Source organism: Symphalangus syndactylus, chromosome 7 (assembly GCF_028878055.3).
Source record: "Symphalangus syndactylus isolate Jambi chromosome 7, NHGRI_mSymSyn1-v2.1_pri, whole genome shotgun sequence".
NCBI classification, from domain to species: domain Eukaryota; kingdom Metazoa; phylum Chordata; class Mammalia; order Primates; family Hylobatidae; genus Symphalangus; species Symphalangus syndactylus.
This window is the reverse complement of record NC_072429.2, coordinates 72,695,418-72,718,447: the sequence shown is the minus strand read 5'-3', so window position 1 is coordinate 72,718,447 and position 23,030 is coordinate 72,695,418. Positions and strand designations below refer to the sequence as shown.

Here is a 23,030-nt window from a genome sequence, read left to right as displayed (position 1 = left end):
AACAAAATAGGAGAGGAATGTGGCCAATGCTCTTGTCCCCCCTTCCCTATTTGACAGTTAAGCAGAGACTTAAACTTTCTAATTATTGCTGTTGCCTTAAACAGCTTGGATTTTCAAACCATACTTTTTTGGAAATTCTAAATACTGTACTGGTCTTATTTTTGGAGATAACAGTTTAAGGAAACTAGCTGTTAATTTTCCGTCAGTGTTTAACATTTACCAAGATGGTATGGTTGTGTTTTAAAAGTGCAGATACTTATTGATATCAAACAGCATCTCTGCAAATTGTTCTAGCAAAATTAACTTGTCACTACAGACAAAAGTTAGGAGGATATGATTATAGCATTCTTTTAACCAACAAAATATTAAAAATAAGGTGGTTTATTTTAGTATCTTCAAGCCAGATTGTGAAACTTTCATCCTAGAATTTAAATTTTACCTGTATAGGCAAAGGAAAAGTCAAAGTCAAAATTTCCTAATAATTCCATTCCCGTTCCTGTTAAGATGGCGGTATTTGGAGATGGCCAGTATTCAATAGGAAGCTTCTTAGCCTGAAATGTTTTACGTGACTATCTTATCCTCTTGGGTTAATCTTTCAGAGAAAACTATGGGCCACCCACCTCCTCAGAAGTTCATAGATGTCAGGTTAAGACTTCACATCTACCCAGAATATGACATTTAGAGTACCAGACCCACTTTGTATTTCATTGTATATCTACTATTGCCTGTGTTCACATATGCCAGAATGAACAAAAGGAGAAGGTAGTCTTAAAATTGGTCAAAACTGTTGACTTGGGAGTCATTATGGTTTTAACTTTTAAGTGCAATGAAATAACCAGCCATTGTTAACACAGTTATATAAAACCACTAGCATTTTTGCTCAGTGTTTTAAAAATGAATATGTGCCATGCAATGGAAATCTGTGCATGGCAATATAAAATGCAAAGTGACTGCAGGGTAGATCTATATAATCAGAAATGGAAAGAGGTCAAGACAGACTAATCATTATTTGTTTTCTATGACATTGTGAATTGTTATGAATAACACAGAAGTAATTACATTTTAAATTTTCCAGATAGCTTCTTTTGAGGGATACTGTAAATTAAAATTTACCTTTAATTAAAGGAAATTGATTTTGAAAAGAAACTTCTAAATTCCCTAATTTAACATTCATTTCCTCCTAGGATTATTTTAAAACCTGTACCAGGTTATTTTTTAATGTCTTTGCTTATTTATTTAGTAGCAAAAAATTCACTACAAATGCTTTAGATGACAGACTATCATGAAAAAGCATAATATTTGTTGACAGAGTCATCTGGTATCAACAACATTTTAATAGATAGTGTCAAATATACCTTTCCTCTGAGATGAAGTCCAAAATGGTAACAGTAGAAGATTTCATCTGGCCTTACATCAGTTTCTCCAAGAGTAAAGGGTATACATTTTAGCCACCATAGCTTTTTACCGTCAACATAGTCATCAAACACCCTCCGTCCACAAATACAGACCAGAGGACACATGAGAATTTTGTATTCTCATATGAAGTAATTCCTGCCCTCAGGGTGCTTCTAGTCTGTGGTATGATTCACAATGCAATGGCAGCTAGGGAAATCCATAGAGGATGCAGAGATTTGGCAAATGATATGGCACAAAGCTTTGGCCTTTTCACTTAGAAGCACAAAAATGTTAAATTGCTCATTTTTTTCATAATTCACTGTATTCATAATATATATTGTGGTTGTCAATTCTCCCTGAGCTCAGAGGTTCACCCAAATTCAAATGATAATCCTGAATATTCAACAGTTTTCTCCACACTAAAAAAAGAGATGCTGAATGTAGCAGAAAATTTAAGACGTTCATTTGATGACTGTGTCCCAAGTATTCCGATTTAAGCCTGTATGCTTTTTGGAATGTTATACTGACATAGATCTAAAAGTCATTTTTTAGAGTTTTCCAGCTAAATTAGTAATATTAGAATAAAATTTACAAATAGAATTCATTTCATCTTCTACTGTTTCCTTGTCTTCTTCCCAAGAGGAATTTTTGATGCGTTAATTTCAGAGGAGAATGTTGTTTCCCAGTGTTCACTTTTTGTATTAGAAAGTAGTGGTTTTCCTCTGAAATACTTGCATAAATTTTTTAATGAAAAGCAAAAATTATCTGACTACTGGAAAATTCTGTGCAATGACATTAAAGCCTTATACCCAAAGTTACAGGGCGGGGATTCACAAGTGGATGCAAAGTATCCCCCAGGGTTGACTTGGAAATGGGTCAGATTTGACCTTGGGCAGGCTTGCGCCAGTGTGCGCTGGATGGTGCAGGTGACCGTGCAGCTCTGCCCCCGACTTACGGTGTTTTCTTGCGGTCTCTCCAAGGTACCTACCAGGGCCAGTGGGCCGGAGGTATGCGGCATGGCTACGGCGTGCGCCAGAGCGTGCCCTACGGCATGGCCACAGTGATCCGCTCGCCGCTGCGTACCTCGCTGGCCTCGCTGCGCAGCGAGCAGAGCAATGGCAGCGTGCTCCACGACGCCGCAGCTGCCGCCGACATCCCGGCCGGCACCCGCGGCGGTTTCGTGCTCAACTTCCACGCAGACGCTGAGCTAGCGGGCAAGAAGAAGGGCGGCCTCTTCAGGAGGGGCTCCCTTCTTGGAAGCATGAAACTTCGCAAGTCCGAATCGAAGTCTTCCATCTCCAGCAAGCGCAGCTCTGTCCGCAGCGACGCGGCCATGAGCAGAATTAGTTCCAGCGATGCCAACTCCACGATCAGCTTCGGCGATGTAGATTGTGATTTTTGCCCGGTGGAAGACCATGTGGACGCCACCACCACGGAAACCTACATGGGCGAGTGGAAGAACGACAAGCGCAACGGCTTCGGCGTTAGCGAGCGCTCCAATGGCATGAAGTATGAAGGGGAGTGGGCAAATAACAAGAGGCATGGATATGGCTGTACCGTGTTTCCTGACGGCTCCAAAGAAGAGGGAAAATACAAAAATAATATTCTGGTCCGTGGTATAAGGAAGCAGCTTATACCAATAAGACATACAAAAACTAGGGAGAAGGTGGACAGAGCAATTGAAGGCGCCCAGCGGGCAGCTGCCATGGCCAGAACCAAAGTGGAAATAGCAAATTCAAGGTAAGTAAATGCAGGGTGGTTGGTTTTGCTGGGTTGGTCAGAACAATGGAGTATCAAATATTATGTTTGTCTGTCTGCCAGTGACATCGCTAAATGCTTTCTACAACTGCTAAAAAATCAAAGGTGAAAAATGATTACACTCAGTAGAAACAAAGTCAGAAATGTACCTGCACTGTTCTGAAACTTCCTATCATCAAAAAATGTCGAAGGCACTTTGAGCTCCCCCTCCTGTTCTAAATTACTTCCCTCATATTTAACACCGTGAAGGAGTTCACTGAGATCCTGTACTCATCTTCCTCAGCCCGGGAAGTTGCTGTTTTCTTTTCTTTTTTTGTAAGAAGGACCTCTGAAATGCTACCATAGAAATCATTGTGTTTTGTGTACCAAAAGAAAATAGCAATCCACGTAGAAACATACTTAGTATAGATGTGTACCTTTATTCTGATATTTACATCGGAGGTATGTACACTTAGCCTAGCTTATACAATTCAGATTCTGTTTATGAAGTCTTATAGGTAAAATTGGTTTTGAGACAGCCACCAAAATCTACATATGGCAAAAGTGCAAAATAACATGACAAAATCTGGTATGCATTGTTAAAAACAACAGCTACATGGGAAAGGCAAAGAGACCTACAAGAATCGCCACATTCTATGCAGAAGAGATTAGGTCACTGGTGTATTAAAAGGAAAGGGGTGGAGAGAACCTGACAACCTGACATGGACAGATGGGACTCTCAATGTGCCAAGGTTGGAAGAAAGAAGAGCAGTAGAGAAGGGCTGGAGTGAGTAGGAGAAAACCGGTGAATAATAGATTGACAAGTGGGGTGTATGTGTGGGCACAGAAGGACTACGTGCTTGAAGTTTTACCATTAATAGCTGGTTTCAGGGATCCAGCAAGAGGTATGGAGAAATCTATTGGGAATAAAGTTCTATTAGGGAAGGATATCATAGGTGAGACAAAAAGAAAAAGGTGTGGTAATAAATGGAAAATTTTATTTTTAGTCTTATTTAAGTGAGTACTGACTAGCCACAGCTTTGTAAGACTTGAAGCATAAATGTAGCATAGAATATTAAAAATCCTGTTTCTGCTTCAACAACACTCTTCCACAGAAGTAAACGCCCTTTTGAAACCACAAAATTTTAGCATGTCTTCAGGTTTTTGTTATTGGCATTGAATTAATGAACCTCCCTTTTTTTTGATGGAGCCATATGAAATTTCCACTATTCAAATTTTTTAATGTACAAAAAAAAAAATGGTGACATCATATGGTTCAACTTAGTACTTCTAGAGTTCTTTTTTTTTAATGCCCCTAGTTAAAAAATAAGTAAGGCTACCACTAAATAAGGTTGCATATTTTGCATTACTTTTAGATATATATTATATTATATATTATGTTAAAAGGCTTCAAGGTTTTCATCTTTATCCCAAACTAATTTCATTTCAAAGCTATTATTTTTTGTTGATCAGCACAAACTTTCATGAAGGGTTTCTCTCTCTCTCTTCTGTCTTCTCTACCAGGCATCTTTTACTTGAGATCACAGTTTTGGATCTACTTTGCTTTTCAGTTTGCTTATAGATCAGATACTCAGCACATCTAATCTTGCTGGCTTACTTTTAGACCTAGTGATAAACATTTGTTATGCCTTAACCTCTAATTTTAAATGCACACTTGGATTCTTCCATGTTGTTTTCTCGTTACAACTTAGTGATATGCTAAAGGCAGATTAGTCTTGGCAGGTGAAAAATGAACCTGTGCAGAACACTTTAACAAACGACTTATGATTAGTTTCCATTGGAGGAGTTTGTATAACAGAAAGCGACTAGCAATGCAGAGATGATCTCTGATTATGCTAGTAGCATAAAACTCTCACCCAAGTCCTAGCCATGTTCTCTCTGTTGCAAGTCTTTTGGAGGTAGTATTATTTCATTTGGGAATACTGTATTATATAGTTATAATCAAGAGATCTTTAGTTTAAGACCTTATACTTTTAGCCAGTTAGTTACTTCATAGTTACTTAGCTATGTTTAAAATGCTTAATTCATTATGCAAATGAAAGAAGCCAGTCACAGAAAAACAAATACTGCATGATCTCACTTAATCAAATACTGCAATGACCTGACTTGATCTAAAATGGTCAAACTCATAGAAACATAGAGTAAAATGGTGGTTGCCAGGAACTGTAGGGTGGGGAAAATGGAGGGTTGCTGTTCAACAGATACAAAGTTTCAGTTACTCAAGATGAGTAAGTTCTATAGATCTACACTACAACATTGTGCCTATAGTTAACAATACTGTATTTTGCATTTAAGAATTTGTGAAGGCCAGGTGCTATGGTACATGCCTGTAATACTAGCACTTTGGGATGCTGAGGCAGAAGGATCTCTTGAGCCCAGGAGTTCAAGACCAATCTCTGCAGCATAGTGAGACCCCCATCTCTACAAAAAATAAGAAAATTAGCCGGACGTGGTGGCGCACACCTGTCCTAGCTACTTGGGAGACTAAAGTGAAAGGATGGCTTGAGCCCCAGAGGTCGAGACTGCAGTGAGCTGTGATTGTGCCACTGCACTCCAGCTTAAGTGTCACAGCAAGACCCTGTCTCAAAAAAAAAAACAAAAAAAGAATTTGTTAAGAAGGTAGATCTCATGTTAAGTGTTCTTACCACAATAAATAAAATACTGTTCAGATGACACAATCAACAAATTAAAAATAAAAATATTCAATTAACCTTCTATATTTTACTTACCTTCACTGTGTTAGTCCTTTTCCCAGATTCCTTGCTATTATATAATGAATACTTCCGATTAGAGCTTTGTAACTTGTTTTTGGAGAAAGCAGTTAAAGGAATGACATTCCCCTTATAATATCTCTGATTTTAGAGTTCTACAGTCTTTTAAAACCCTTAAAAATAAGAAAAGATTCTTTTAAAATTTGCTGCCTGAGGGATAGGACTTTTAGCTACATTATTGTCATTAACCATGGCTCTTTCTAATGCCAGAATATCTACACAATATCTATACAGAACATCTATCTGACCCCTCTGTGGTTGCTGTTATCAATGTTTTTGTTTGTAAAACTACTGAAAATTTAAGAACATAAGATGACACTCTTCCCACCTAGCCCAGTGCAGACAGAAGAAAAACTAGAAACTAAGTCTCTTGGAAGCTGCTGCTGTTGAAGTCACTAGTTCATCATTAGCAACAAAAGGAGATGATCAATGAATAGTTATCAGCTATTCAGTTTGTCCACCCAGGTAGTGTAAATCACTATTCTCAGCAACATAGTGAGACCCTGTCTCTATAAAAAATAAGAAAATTAGCCGGGTGTGGTGGCATATGCCGGTAGTCCCAGCTACTCAGGAGACTGAGGTGGAAGGATGGCTTGGTAGAGAAGACTGAAGGCCCCCAATTTCAGATCTGGAAGGGCCAAGAGAGAGCATCTCGTCCAAGCCCCTCACATTGAGAGGCAGGGACTGAGGCTCTACCCAAGATCACAACACTGTCCCTGCAATGTTTTCATTCCATTTATGTTATTTCTTATGCTTTAGAGACTTTTATTTGTTATTTAAGTCCCAGGGAAATGGACGCACCCTTGTACCATCATCCTATTTTATCTTGAAGCAAAGGTTCAAGTTGGCTCTAAGGGAAAACAATTATATTCTCCAGTAATGTCTCCAGGAGACACAGAACACACCGTCTTTGGCCCAAAGATTCATGAAAGCATGGTGGATCTGTGGACCTTTGCTTTGCTTCTCTGAAGAGGGAGTTGTGTTGCTCCCCAGTAAACACATACAGGAGGCTTGTTTCAGAGGCTTATGATGGGCTCCTGTATAATTCCAACAGATCAAGAACTATGGGGATGACATAACAGTAGATAGTAGATATCACATAGTAGATATAGAGTTAATAGATTCTAGCAGGTTAACACTTAGAGTCAAGACCATAGGGATACTTATAATTTGCTGACTCCTGGAACTTATTTTTAGGCCTCTGCTCTGCTCCAAAAGGTACTGTGTTTATAAGATTTACAAAATTTTATATCCCTTTTGTCTTGGTCCTGAGGGTACAAATCATCATCTGGGATTGAGAAAGGGTCTCAACCTTTTTTTTTTTTTTTTTTTTTAAGAAATGTTCAAAAGGTGGAAGAGCAACTCTAAATATCTCAAGAAATGAGTGTACCTAGCAGCTACTGAGACTGCTCCATGCTAGTAGCTGACATACCACCTCTAGTTCTGGATCCCAACTGCTCTGCTCCTAGATGAAGATGCTACTCTGAGAGATAGCTGTTAGAACTGGGGAGAGTGGAGCCAGTACCTAAGCCCAGGCTCCACAGTCTTTCCTTTGTCAGTGTGTACCCTTGATGGTAACTTGGCCAACCAGACCCCTTTGAGTCACTGGTGTGCTGCTTTAGAGCCCTAAACTATAACTTGAGCCTTATAACTTAGAATTGGATCCCCCAATATGCTGAATTTACTTTCTAGAAAATATAAGCAGAATCTGTTTTGGTAGAGGAGACGGAAAGCCCCCAATTTCAGATCTGGAAAGGGCAAGAGAGAATATCTGGTCCAAGCACCCCACATTCAGAGGCAGGGACTGAGGCTCTGCCCAAGATCATCCCACTGTCCCGGTTGTTTGCATTCTATTTCTTAGGCGTTCAGTTTTCATTCCCTTAGCTTTTGCCTCCTTAATTCCTTCAGCTGTTCCTGTCATTTTAACTATATTTCTCATTTCATCAATTTTTACTCCATCAACTCGTCTCCAATAATTCCTTAAATGAGGTATTCAAAGATGTCACTACTCCTTGAGAAAAATATTTTAAGAAAGAATCTTAAGGCATTTGGTTGAGAAAGCAAATCAGAAGTGACCCTTAGAGAGCCCCACTTCTGTGGAAATGAACAGATCACTTAGGAAGAGGTGTGGACAGAAGCAGAGCTTGGTGTGATCTGAATATTAGAAGAAATAATTATCTTGCAAGAAGATAGAAGATGTAGGAGGGGTGGGAAAGAGCTGGCTTCACGCAGTTGAGAACCACAAGCCTTTGCTTGTATTGGCTTTTTTATATCAGACAGATAAGAAGAAATACTATAAAGTGAGGAGGTTAGCAAGTTAGTAGATAACTGCTCCATTTTGTAGACTCTGGCTAACTCTGACCAGTCTCACTTAAGCTAGTGAAGCTCATTGGTACACAGCTGGGCAGGCTCCCTGTACTACCAGGAGGTGTCAGTGAATGGGGATAGGTGGCCAGTCACATGGGACTATGCTGCTCCTTTTGCCAACCTCTCCCTGACCATTACTGGTACTTCAGGTGATGATCAGGGCACCTAGACATGTAATCTTAGGAAGGAGTCTCTTCTGCTCCCTGTTCAGCTCAGAACTAAGGTTGGATGCCATGTTTGCCAGTTTTGGACGTAAATATAAAAACGATACATACTTTTCCTGTAGGATTTTAAAAAACCATTCCCCATACTTTTGTATAAAAAAGGATATATTGTGTTTTCTGCAGATCTCCCCCCATCCCCCTTACTCAGAATGGTTCAACCATGCCAGCTTGCTTTCTGTTGGAAAGAAGCTCTCAGCCCCTGTCCCTGCTCCCTCTGGCTGGCTCCTCAGGCTGCTGGGTCCTCACTCTGCTTTAAGCCTAGGTCCCTTCATAGTGGAAGTTTTCCTCAACCCCGCTTCTCTTAGCCCACTTCTAGTCTAAAATCCCCCCATTAGTCTAAATTGATATTTAATTTCACAATATTTGTTGAGTATCCCTCGCCCCAACTAGTTTGGGAAGGATGGACTGACTCTGAAGTCAGCTTTGCTCACTTTTGTACACCCAGCAGTGAGCTTAGATCAAGGCATGTTAGTAAGTGCTCTAGTAAATATTTGGTGAATGAATGAATTAAATTCTCACAACTTAAGGTATGACCACTGCCAGTGCTCCTAATTTTGTTTTGCTGGGCAAAACCACATTTTAAGGATGGAAACTTAGCCCTCATAATTCATGCTATAATCTAACAATAGTCAAGGAGTGCAGAAAATGTCAAAGTGTGTGCTACGGGTAACTTTTTCCTTAATTAGGTCAACATTGTTACAGGACATAACCAGGGAACAAGAGCATCATGTTTAGCCAAACTGTTATCTCCATTCTTCATAAGTATTGAGCTGGTCAGTGATACGTATGAGAGATTCCCTTCCAGATGTGGAAACTCCAGGAAGTCAGCTTATCCTAACTGCAATAACATTGACTTAGCTTCTGTATTTGACAGCACCAAAACATGTAATATACCAGAATGTGGGAGCTTATTATTATTAATTTTTTTGGGGAAGTTTTTCTTATTTGGAGGTCATTTTACTTAGGCTCAAAGAATATCATTTAATTTAACACATAAAGTTGGCTGGGATAGAACAGTTATTCACAAGATCACTTGACTTGATTCACATTTTACTTATAAGTAATTAAAACCCAAAGTCAACTATAAGTCAATGCACATTATGGATCCAAATTAAACTGACTATTACCAATATCAGAAAAAAAGCTCATTCTCTGCTAAGTTATTATAAAGGGCCAGGACTTTGAAATTCTTAAATTATTCTCAACAAAGGGATCTTTTGCAAGTCAAAGCTGTTTATAAGCTATCTTTATGTCTGTACTGTAATGACGGTGGTTGTATTATATTTTTAAACAAAGTTTAGATCACCTTTTCTATGGATTTTTTTTTTCTTCTGGTGCTCTGGTTAATTTTCAGTAATTAGCACAAGTGATTTTAACGGGAAGAGGAAATCCTTCTGATGCCTTCTGAGTCATTTTAATGAATAGATTGTTAAATAGTTAAAGAAATTTTAGGACAAAATCACCTAAAAATGTGGGCTTTATTGCTAAGGAAAGCATTAGTTATTTTCTTTAGTTCTACTACCTGTGTTCTTCCATATCTGCACCTTGGCTGCCTGTCACTCTTTGCAACTGTTGTAACCAGTGCTTCTAGGAGCAAATTCCAGAAGCTTGGTTGAAATACCCAGGCTCTGAGGTTCAGAAAAGTTATGGTAAACAGGGAGCGATTATTACCTTACCCTTCATGGCAGGGTTGTTTTGAGAACTGAATGGGAGAGTGGGTATCATGGGTCTTTGTAAACTATAAACCACACATAGCAGTTGTTATTTAGGAAAATGTTGCAATCCTAGAAGTACCATTTTCACAAGTGAAAGTTGATAGAAGACTAGGAAGCCAAACTGGGATGGAGGTAAAGATGAAGTGAGGAAGGAAACAGGAAGGGAAGGAAGGATTGGGAAGCAGGAATGGGGATAACCAAAGGAAGAGAGTTAAATCTACCGAGCTTGACCACCTGTGTGCAGACATGAAGATGTATCAAAACTTAGCCCATTTCCAGCACCAGATCTGTGTGAAGTCAGCAAGCAATTTTATTTTTTTGACTGAAAAGTGAGCAAGGAAATGGCATATGCATTTATATCAAGTTATGCCCCAGGTACTATTCTGAAGATAATGTAGGATAATAAAGGTCTTACCTTTATATTAAGTATGTTAGTGTAGGCCAGGCATGGTGGCTCACATCCCTAATCCCAGCACTTTGGGAGGCCGAGGCGGGCGGATCCCTTGAGGTCAGGACTTCGAGACCAGCCTGGCCAACATGGTGAAACCCCATCTCTACTAAAATTACAAAAATTAGCCAGGCATCGTGGCAGGCACCTGTAATCCCAGCTACTCGGGAGGCTGAGGCAGGAGAATCGCTTGAACCTGGGAGGCAGAGGATGCAGTGAGCAGAGATCATGCCGTTGCACTCCAGCCTAAGCAACAGAGCAAGGTCTCCAAAAAAAAAAAAAAAGTTAGTGTAGATCACCATCATCCTTTTATATTTTATATTGTTATCCTTTTGTTATACTTTATGCTTTATAAAGCATATGCTTTATAAACCTCTGAACTTCAGAGTCTGGGTGTTTCAAACAAACTTCTGGAATTTGCTCCTAGAAGAACATACAGTTTTCAAATACGTTTCTCTTCTTTATCAAGAATGTCCATTTCCTGTGGCAGAAAGTGGGGGTGCCTAGTCTAACTTCCTCACATTTTTTCTGGGCTCTTTAAAGAAAGACATGATGTCCATATCAAGGGGCCCAGGAGCAATCATTGAGAATTCTCTCTGTATGCATGCGCTGAGGGAACAGCTGAAACCGGAAAGATGACCTAGGTGCCAGCTCTGTCCTGCCCCGCCCCTCCAAGCAAGGGGTTAGGCTTGGATGTAATAGCACTGATAGGTGTGACTTGGGAGCACAGAGAAACTCCTCTGGCCAGCTCCTGTCCTTCAGCTCTGATGTCATATCACTCACCATGCAACGGATCATTACGCATAACATGGGAACACTTTGTGTTATGACAGCCTTGTAAAACCTCCTTAGGATATCTCGTTTCTAAAGATCTTTCTTTAAAACAAACAAACAAAAAAAAACTCTTTCTCCAGCCCTCCCAAGTCCAGGCCCATTCAGACACTCGGAGGCATTGAGATGGACATGTGTTTTTGTGACTAACAAGTAGGTTCAAGAGAATACAAATATAATGAAAATTAGTCTTAGGCCATAATAAATGGGAAGGTCACACAGTTCTCCAGACTTTTAAGCCATTAAAAACATGGTTTTAAAAACTTGAATTGTGTAGGCATGGACTTCCATTTTGATTAAACAGGGAGGGCAAGGAGAAGAGACTCTATAGGGTATGAATGGGATATGAGACAATATTCAGTTCTGCAGAGATCTACTTAGTAAAAGCTGGCACTGAAGACTGGAAGGGAAAACTAAAATTCCAGGATGATGATAAGCCAGGTTTTGGGGACACATGTTGACCCTGTTTTAACTGTAGAAGCCTGAGCTTGCTTAAATAGTACAAACTTCAACAGATTCCAGCTCATTTAGCCCTGAAATAGGACCCTTTCTCAATAGTATACATATGAAGAATTAAAGCAGCAATTTCTAATGCATCATTTGTCATGAAAACCACCCTACTCCTATGTTTTCTGGAAAGCCCCAAAAATGAGATTGCATTCATATTTTATCCTGTATGCTTTGTTTGAGTTTCAGCTTTGACCTGGAGAAACTCTGTTTTTAAGCAAGTGGCAGAGTTCTGCCTGCATGCTGCCATAGCTGGTAGACTTCTCCAAGCAGCAGCTGCCAGGCAGCCGAAGCAGCCTGCTCACAACTTTCCATTATGGATTAAGCTGACTCTGCCAATCTCACTTTACTCAAGACACCAAATTGGACGCTTGCAAGACTAGTGCCTTGCAAATCTTTGAGATGCTTTTCTTATTATAGATGAAATATGAACATTGTGTTTAGGAACAGGATCCAACAAATGCCAAAGGTATTTATGTAAGTCATTCAGCTTTAGTACAACAGTCTCTTGAGAATAAAGTCAAATCAGCTTTTAATAATTTCACCTTTCTGTTTCAGTTGCTGTTTCACATTTGCTTGTATAATATGCTAAATTCAAAATAAGCTGCTTTCTCAAAAATTTAATTAATATGTAAGGAATCAAGATTGGCTCCCAAATAGTACAACTCTTTGAAGTCAATCTTCTTAGGACTTCCATGTGGGCCAAAAGAAATTTATTTAAGCCAAGTAAAATACATTAATTCACTTTCTAGCACTTTTAATACAATAGATTGTCAAAAATTAAACAATTTTATTATTTTTGTTAATTTTTAAACTTAAATATGGTAAAAATTTTGCTGACTTTTACTATATTGAACCAATAGAATTTTGATCTCAGTTGTTTGGTCTAGAAATCCCTATCAATGCCATTTTTTAAATTGGTGTGGGAGCTTTTTTGAATTATTTCAAGATTTCAAACCTTCCATCCATTAGGGAAGCATTTGAGATACATGTAGGGAACATGTTTTGACATGTTGAGATAACCCATGGAAGCCAGCAATTTAGGGTTCAAGGGTAAGAATGGAAGAGCCTCAGATGATGGGGCTTACTGCCCCCTCATTTCCCCCACCAGCCCCAGACACTTGTTCCACATCCCGCTTCCTGCTCAGCCAAATGATTTGAAAATCAGTTGAACTGTGGACTAATAGATTACTTTGTAAAGACTCGAATGCCCTGGAAGGGGTGATGGTAGCCCAGCCCATTTTATAAGGTTCAGTTCTTAATGAAAGAAGAACTCTAATTTTATCATTTAATCATTCTTTAGTTACATTAATCTTTAATCATTCTTAGTTACATTAATCCATTACATACAATGGAAATGTAAAATTGTGATTAAGACCTAATCCTTTTCATCGTGGAGTCTGGTTAGGACAGATGAAAAAGCAGTTATTACCCATTGGATTATCAGCACCTTGCTTAGGTAACGCATAGGAAGGGATTGATCATAGCCTGGGGCTGGAGGCAGCTGTCTGCAGGCTGCATCCAGAGTGAGAACCAAAGGATGTGTAGGTGTTTTCCAGAAGATAGAGGTGGGTGCAAAGGACAGTGGACCATGTGTATTTGGGGTCTGGTAAAATGTGCATTGTGGTTGGAAAACAGTGCTAGGTATAGGGTGTTGAGAGATGAGCAGGGTCTCTTGAACCTATAAGAGGGAGTTTGGACATTATCCCAAGGATAGGGGAAGGCTATTGATAGGTGTTAGGCAGGATTACATCATCATCTTTAGAAAGATCACTCTGGCTGCAGATGGTATAGGGAATGGGGACAGTAAGGGGCAGTGAAACTGGAGACAGATTAAATAGTCACAGGCTGGGCACAGTGGCTCACGTCTTTAATCCCAGAACTTTGAGAGGCTGAGGCAGGAGAATCACTTGAGCCCAGGAGTTTGAGGCTGCAGTGAGCTATGATCACGCCACTGCATTCCAGCCTGGGTGACAGAGCAAGACCCTGTCTCTAAAAATAAAAAAATAGTTATCTGCTAACTAGTAGTCTAAGTGATAGCCTATGTGTTGGGCTAAGCCATGGCAGTGGGATGGAAAGAAGCAAATGATTGAATGAGAGCCTCCCAAGCAGATTCACTAGGACCTGTGGCTGGTTGAGTTAAGCATGGTAAGCCTAGAAAAGGAGTCATCAGAGTGGCTCCAAGTTCCTGGCTTAACCAACTAATGGATGGTGGTACTGTTTACTCAGAAGGATACCCGACAGGAAGGGACAGATTTAGGGAGGAAGATAAGTTTGGATTTTTGGCTTCTTGAATTTTAAGATGCTAGCCCAAAAGATAATGGGGGAAGATGTATCTGGAACTCAGAGATTTGAGCTGTGCTTGCAGAGCTTGGAGCCAAACCCTGGGAAAGACTTATGGGACATGCAGAGAAAGATGAAATCCTTGTATGTAATACTAGACACAGCTCTTTTTAAGAAGTACAAGTAAAGCAGTTCTCACATTAAGTGACTAGGAATTTGTTGCCTATGACAATGCAATTCAGGTATCTGAATTTCTATTCTTGAATTTGTGAAGTTATGCTTTCTAAGGTTTGTGCTCAAGGGACCTACCCAGTGAGCAAGCTCTGTTGGACTGTGTTTTTTTTTTTTCTTTTCTTGGCAACCTACTGGAACAAAATATCACTCTCACAAATTATTATGCTAAAGAAACATCATTTGGCAAACATTTATTTAGTGCCAGCTCTGTCCAAATATGGCACTAGGCCCTGGGAATACAGAGATGAATAAGAAACAAAACCTGTCATTAAAAGCAAATACTCTGCCAGGTTCACACTACCTTTGTGCAGCTGGCAGGTGCTGTGGGGCTGCAGGTTGGAGGGACCCACCGAGAGGCACCTGTGACCCATCCTAGGTGAGCTCGTCACAGACACTTTCCTGGAGCTCTTTGCACCAGCAACGCTCCTTGCCTGAATGCCTTCTCCCATGTCCCCCTCCTTGTCTAAGCTCTGTCAGTCCTCAGCGATTATATTCAAGGTCCATAGCAGGCATGGACTGCATTAAGAAACAAAATGTCTCTTCCAATAAGTAATTTTATACCTGATAACAGGAATGTTATCAATAGAGCATACAAAATATATGTACAAATTTTATAATGCAAAAGGGAAAATTACTAGTGGTTTCTTTAAAAAGTTTAAAAAATTATTTCTACATAGAGTCCATAAGATACAATTTTGGGTGGTAGCAGGATCTTATTAGCAGTATTTGTGTACAGAAACATTAAAGTTAGCAATTTGCAGTAAATGAATGTTTTGGCAGTGTTTCCACGTAAGGAAACAATGTAGATGCTGCTAGGTTTCCCCTAAGTGTGTTATGCACTGGTGCACATTGTTCTCTTCTTGTGGTCTGAGGGTAGTAATTTGGGTGACACCTTTTGGCTACACACAAACAGACCCAACAGGTCTTGAGTGGTTACCTGCTGTGTGAATTTGACATCTGTCATCTCATCTCATCCCCATGGCAACCCTGTGAGTTGGTAGGAAACTGAGGCATAGGAAGTTCACATGGCAAGCACACGACAGTGTCAGAGCCCCAAGCCCTTCCCCTCCGCTAGGTTTTGAGAATTGGGATAGGAATTTTTTTTGAACCCATGTACCCTCCTTAGGCTCATAAAAGAAGATCTGTCTGGGAACAGTATTATTTAGTCATAGACTTCATTTGGCCACTGTTTCATTTAACAGACATTGTTCATTCAACAGCCACAAATCTTGTGAGCCAAACAATCATAAAAACATAAGGTCAGCATAACATGGTAAATTCTAAGAAAAAAACTATGACAGCGCAAAAGAGGGAAGAACACTGAGGGCTTATGGGGCTTACAGGGATGAGGCTGAGCCTGTGCAGGTGAAGAATGAGTGGAAGTTAGGGAGCAAACAGTGGCCAGCATTGCATACAGGAGGAAGATCCTGAGCAAAGGTGGAGTGGAATGAAAGTGTACAGTGTGAGTTCTTGCAAGCAGTTGGATAGTGGAAGAATGCTTTCTCCAGGAGCGATCTGTCCACTCACTGCAGCAGATCACAAGGGGTGCTTAAAATTCTCTAGTCCTCCACCCAGTACTGAATTAATGTTTCTTTGCATAAGGTCCAGAAACTTGCATTTATTACAAACTTCCCAGGTTATTCTTGGGCACACTAAAATTTGGAAAGTGCATCAGAGGGATATGATAAGAAACAAAATTCCCAAGGTTTGGGAGCTGCATTTTCTACTCTTGGCTTCAGAGAGTCTTCAAAGGCATTTGAGAAGGGAACCATCTGCCTTTGAATGGATGTCTGCCTGCTTCATGGAGAAAGAATTTAAGTGGGGCTAGGACTGGAGGACTGGAGGCCAGGAGTGGAGGAGGTGATAAAAGACCCTGGTTGAGGGCAGGGGTGGCAGAGACACAAAGGATAAAATTAGCAGGACTTGATGGACTGCAAGTAGTGGGTTAGGAACAGAGGCCAAGTCTGAGATGTTGTGTGGCTGATACTCTAATACCCCTGTTAAGGTTAATGAAAAAGGTTCATTCATTCCCAGTATATGGATGATAAATTATTCAATTAATAAATATAGTGATTCATTCCCAGTATATGGCTGGTTGGGGAAATGGGGGGGCAGTAAGGCTCCATCATTCATATGAAACAAGTACATATGAAACAAGTAATCTTTTTGGGTCTGTCTTTCTTATCAATAAAACAGAGGTGAGGAAGTGGAAAACTTGACCAGATTGTCACAGAAAACCTGAGTTTGGATCTCTACTCTTTTGTGAATTCCTCTCCTTTCGCCTGTTTTTGAACCTGACTTCACATAACAATACCAATGCTTCTTATAGAAATTATTTAGTTAGTAAATGTAGTGAGACATCATTGACATTTTACTCTTCCAACTCCAGATTTTTTCCTCAATCAGAAGATGGTATAAAAGGGAAAATGTCTTCTTGTGTACTCTTAGGAACAAGATTATAGTTAGGACCCTCTAACCAAAATTAAAACCATTTTTAAGTACCAGTAAACATTCCACGCACACAACTCACTTACCAGTTATTCTTGTTTATATCAGAAGTATTATCAATACTTACACACTTAGTACTGTGCTAGATGTGAAGGGAGGAAAAAGCGTGGGCCTGACCCCCTCCGCCCCCCACAACGCACACACAAGCTTAGAGTCAATTAGAGAAAATGCATGTACATGGGAGGTAGTTAAAAAAATAACACGAAGCAATTCAGTCAGTCCCATATTTGTTTATTAGTGCTCTGCCACATTCCATGAAGGTTTCATAGTTTATATAAACATCAAAATGGCTAGTCTTCTAGGAATTACAAAGGAGTGGATTGACTTGTTTATAAAGCAGTTCCAAAGACTTTTTACTTGGCCTATAGCCTAGTGATATTTTGTTTTTGTTTTTTTTTTTCATGGTACTGTGTGAATTTGGCAGTAAAAGCATTTTGAAAAATTATTCTAACTCTTCGCTAGATCAGAATAACTTTCAGCCTGTTATTGGAACTATGAAAATGTGATTCTAGAGTAAGTAGTCACTAATGTGTAATTCTGTAAGTGAAAATGAGGCCGAGAAGAACATACTGAAGGGATTTTCTTTTCTTTTTTTTCTTTAAACTTTTTAGTAATGAATCACTTTTGTGGTGTTGAAGTTCAGCTACAAAACTTTATTGTTTAAAAATTTTCTTTAAATTACAGTTGCTATATTTGTAACAGTTACAGATGTGCCACTGTATTCAGCACCCAATGATAACATGTTAAAGATATTTCAAGGGAAATAGAAGGCATACACCAACAAAGGGAAAAAACAAAACAAGCCTCAGACAGGCACCCCTCTCCCCATAAACAGTGTCTATGTTAATATGCATATGTGGCTGTGGTTAAAAGAAAAACTTTAGCCAAATTTAACAGAGTTTAATTGAGCAAAGAACAATTCGCACATCAGGCAGCCACCCGAGCCAGAGTGGGTTCAGAGATTCCAGTGCAGCTGCGTAGTTGAAGAAGGTTTATAGACAGAAGAAGGAAAGTGAGGTACAGAAACAGCCAATTGGCTACAGCTGGTCATTTGCCTTATTTGAACACGGCTGGAATCGTTGACCCCCTTTGATTCGCCCAAAACTCAGTGATTGACACAAGAGTAAGCTACAGTCTGTATACAACTCCATTTAGGTTATAGTTCATGATGTACAGAGAAACCTTTAGGCTGAATTTAAAATATGTAAGGAGGCAGCTTTAGGCTAAACACCCTAAAGAAATGCTGAATAATGAGAAAAAGGGAGAAATATTAGAGAGACGAAGTGAATAAAGAAGGTCCCAGTATGATTAGTGTGTCTGGTGCCAGGAAGAGTTGGTCTGGAATGACTTTGTAAAGAATTTGGTCCTTCGGCAACATTTTAAAGGGAAGCTAAGGCAAGATTTGTTCACAGTGGATGGAAATTTTACCAGGTGGGATAAGACCCCATCTAGTGATGTACAGCCTGAGGAGAAAGAAACCCCCTCAAAGGCAGTAAAGATCACCAGTGTTCATTATTTGTGGTCAGTGTCGTCTTCGTGGCTTTTTGTAATAGGTCTTAATTTTAGCTTCATAGCCTGTTTAATCTTCTCCTGATATTCTGGGTTGATGTTCCCTAATGACTCCCATTGCCAGTAGTAGAACCTGAAAACGAGGATCTTTCATATGCACACAGCTCTCTCATGCCCTCATTCTACCACCAGGAAAAACATCCAGAAAGGTAATAAATTTTTGGAGAATAGCAGTGATATGACTGCTCATATTTCTGAAAATGAATGCTATTGTAGGAAAATTAGGAAAGTGGTGGAGATATTAGCTACAGCCCTACTGTCAGATTTGTACCCTGTAGCTTCATCCTCTTTTGAAAAGTCTTAGAACAAAGCCACCTGGATTTTGCGTTGCAGTGCCGTCGAGTACAGCTGAGTCATGGCAAGAGAAGAGGACAATTAGATAAGGGGTGCCTGACTATTAAAGGATCTGAAAAGCACTAACCAGGGTATTATGCAACACACAAGTGGAAACCGTTTCAGAGTGCCGAGGAAGTTATTAACAGGAGCAAAACAACCTGTGAGGAGAGTGATTTTAGCTACAGTGCTCAAGGTAGATTGCAAGCAGCAGAAGTTGGGGATGAGATCATAAAGGACATGAATAAATGCATCTAGGCAATAAAGAACTGCACCCTTGAAATTTGTGAAGGAAAACCCATCTTGTATACAACAACCAGCTGTATACAAGGGAGTTAACATTCTAAGGATGTGAGTACAATTAGCTAAGAGCATAAGTGGCACCATAAAGGCTGAGACATTATGGGGAGAAAGATAGTGAATCTGACGTGTGAACATTCAAGGTGATAGATAAAAAGAAAACATGAGTTTCGTGTAAGAACAGTACTTTGAAGCCTTGAGCACTTAGCAGCTTCCCGAGGATATGAATAAATCAAAATCGGAGATTGGCACTGTCATTTATAACAGCAATTATTAGGAAAGTGAGTAGAGGGGGCTGAAATAGAGAAATCTCTAAAGAAGAGGCAGAGATGGTGACCTGTGTGTGGAAAGAAGCAGATAATTATTTTTGTGCTACTATTAAGACAAAATGCTGGACAATTGTTGTTATAAGTGTAATTTCTCTATTTATATAATTTCATCATCTAAAATCAAATTAGCAAATCCTTTTTATTTAAGGTGTAATAAGAGTAGTCATCACACTATCTAGATAGCCACACACTATCAAAGCTTTAACTGTTCATGCTGACTCTTTGACTACGTTTATATAAAAGAATGAAATTCACATCTATGACTTTCTTTTTCCAGTTTTTATTAGTTGTGTGCAAAATGGAGCAAAAGAATGAGCACATGGCTGACATGAAGATATGTGTCTTACCAGTTAAGCAGTGTGAAAACTTTGCAATGACTAATTTCAGGCCCCAAACGCTGTGGTCTGGGGCTGTACCTCTGGGAGGACATTACTAGGCATTTTAACTGCATGGAGTCGGTAGGGCAAAGAACAGTGAGTGAGTTAAGAGTCTTGTGAAGCACACTTGGATGCAACTTGAGAACAAGAGCACGGGGAGCTGAGGGTCTGTTTTGTGTTATGTTCCGTGGTACCATCTGTCTCTTCATGTTCCTTGGTCCCTGCTGGAACTTGTCACATGTTTACTCTGTTTGACGTTCCTCTCTGGTTTGTAATAGAGAGAATCTACATAGTCTCCAAAGCTGGTCTGGAGCGCAGTCCAGCTGCAAATCTTTGGTGATGGCAAGTCCCTGCTTGAGAGGACTCCTTGCCCATTGGAGTCTGATCAACCCTGCTCCTGCAAAGAAACAGCCAGGTGCTGGGTGTGTTTGATGAAGTACAAGAGTCTCTGTTGGGCAGTCCAATTTTTCTGTTAAGAAAATGCTAGTTATATGAATGTTCTGCTCTAGTCCACCAGCAGTTTTTTTAACTGTTTAGCAAACATGAAAATATGTAAAGAAAAAATATTTTTACTAAATGATGAACAAATGAGTCAAAATATAAAATGGTTTATGTCCTGAACTCTTCAGGTATCAATTTCTCCTGCAGAATCATAGCTTGCATTGGCTTATGCCTTATACTTTTTGTCTATACGTGGACTTCGAGTTAGCCAGAGAGTAAAAGTTTTAAGTTTTCAAGCCATGGAGGTTAAGAAGGGATTTCTTGGATATATTTATTAGCTTGATTTAATAATTCTGCAGTGTATCCATATATCAAAGCATCACATTATACACTATAAATATATACAATTTTTATTTGTCAATTATATCTTAAGTTGAGAAAGGGGGAAGAGAGGGATTTCTTGGTAGGAAAAAATGAAATTTTTAGGCAAGTTGATATATTTGCAGGCCCTACATCAAGCAGCTATAAAGACCTTTAAGAACTTAAAATAGGCTTTGCATAACTGGATTTTCTCATGACAGTTTGAAGAACTTTTTTCCTTTGAGTTTTCTGTTCCTCCTTTCCCCATTCATTGCATCACTATGATTAGTATGAAATTCTGCTCACTTAAATTCTAAATAACTTTTAGAAGCCTGAATAAATACTAAACTAGTGAACTTTAAAGCCAGATAGAGTTGCTGTAAAATATTTTTCCCAATAGTTAAGCATAAATCTAAAGCAAGTTAGGATCATTTTTAGTGAGAACTAACTTTGGGTTTGCACCCAGAATAAAATGTTTGCGTATACCACTCTGGGAAAGAAAGCGATAATTATTAATAGGTCGTTTTTAGATGTCAGTGGCTTACTTTATGCTTATTAGTATATACCATATAGCTAATAAAAATAACTCTGTTTTCTATACCTTGCACGGGACCCAGCACAGATACCAAGACATTGTAGGCACTCCAAATACTTGATTTTGATTTATCTCCTTTGAGTTAATATTCTTCCTTGGAGATTCAGAATAGGCAGTATTAGGCTAAGATTTAATCAGGTTTCTCATAGTTCATCTGTTAGCCCAGTACTCCGTGTGTGTGTGTGTGTGTGTGTGTGTGTGTCCTTACTGAGATTGCTGCATACAAGTTGTTCCATTTAGTGAAATGGTGATTATTCGTTACTGAAAGTCTTTTGTGGTTAGTGATAGAGATTTCACAGGACATGGGTAAAACACACACGCAATGCCTGAGTGGTTTGAGCTAAAACCAATGAGTTGCAGTTTTGGAGGTTTTCTTGACTCATGACCTGGGGCCTATACCCACTCCTTGAATAGGTTTCAGATCAAGGCCTAGGAGCAAGAACCTGAGATACCCATCTGCAGGCAAGCTGCAAGAGAATATCCTACTTTTCCTCAGGATACTAGCCCTGCCCTCTGTTTAAGGCCAAGAATGCCAGAAAGACTGTGGGACCTTATTAAACTGAGCCGAGGGGGGAGATTTTATTCAGTGTTGTCTATGAGATCTGTTAAGCCTTAGATTTCTTACCCAGAAAATGGGATGATTTGGTACTCAGCTCACAGGAGTTTAGGAGAATTAAATGAGATCAAGTATATGTGAACGCCCTTGACACAGTGAGTAGCACTTAGTAGGTGCTAAATAAACTCTTATAGCCAACAATTGTTAAATATTTTCATGCCAAGTGTTGTGAAAAGACAGTCTTTGTCCTCAGAGTGTTCTGAGCCGAGAATTTGAGAAAGCCAGCATATAATATGTGATGTGATGAGAGCTGTGATATAGCAAAGAACTATATGTACACACATATAGAACTATATACACACACACATATAGTCACATGGGTGACTATATCATCGATGTATATATGAGCCCAGCAGAGGGTCCCTAATCACTTAGAGGAACCAAGAGACCTTCTAGAGACTTGAGTCTTGAGCAGGGCCTGAAGGAAACCAGTACGAGTTTCTGGAAATAGAAAGGGGAAGAAAAGCTTTCCAAGCAGAGGGACCTGCATGGGCAAAAGCATGGAGGATTAGGAGCTCTCATTTGTTTCTTCCCTGCTAAAGTGCTATTGTCATTCAAACTTACGTAGGTCCAGGGCACAGAGAAGCAGCACGTGTGGTTAGTGGTAAAGCACACACTCTGTACCGCCAGTCGTTTAGACCCTGGCCCTGCCAGTGCTGTGAGTTGGGCAGATGGCCTGACCTTTCCATGTCTCAGGCTCCCTCACCAGCAAAATGGGAAAAGAACAGCAATAGCTACTCAGAGGACCATTGTGAAAATTTAAAGAGTTGGCCAGGCACAGTGGCTCACGCTTGTAATCCCAGCACTTTGGGAGGCCGAGGCGGGTGGATCACGAGGTCAAGAGATCGAGACCACGGTGAAACCCCATCTCTACTAAAAATACAAAAAAAAATTAGCCGGGTGTGGTGGCGGGCGCCTGTAGTCCCAGCTACTCGGAGAGGCTGAGGCAGGAGAATGGCGTGAACCCGGGAGGCGGAGCTTGCAGTGAGCCGAGATTGCGCCACTGCACTCCAGCCTGGGCGACAGAGCGAGACTCCGTCTCAAAAAAAAAAAAAAAAAAAGAAAATTT

General features: G+C 39.9%; 1 protein-coding gene across 5 annotated transcripts in view; it reads left to right on the top strand.

Annotated features, from left to right (window-relative positions):
• The window catches only part of JPH1 (junctophilin 1), an 85,587-nt gene that overhangs the window by 3,547 nt on the left and 59,010 nt on the right, over positions 1–23,030 (top strand). For all 5 annotated transcript variants that reach the window (XM_055286550.2, XM_055286549.2, XM_055286551.2 and 2 more), the window contains exon 2: positions 2,376–3,135. In XM_055286550.2, coding sequence (XP_055142525.1) covers positions 2,376–3,135 — 760 coding nt within the window. The remainder of the gene's footprint in view (positions 1–2,375; positions 3,136–23,030) is intronic.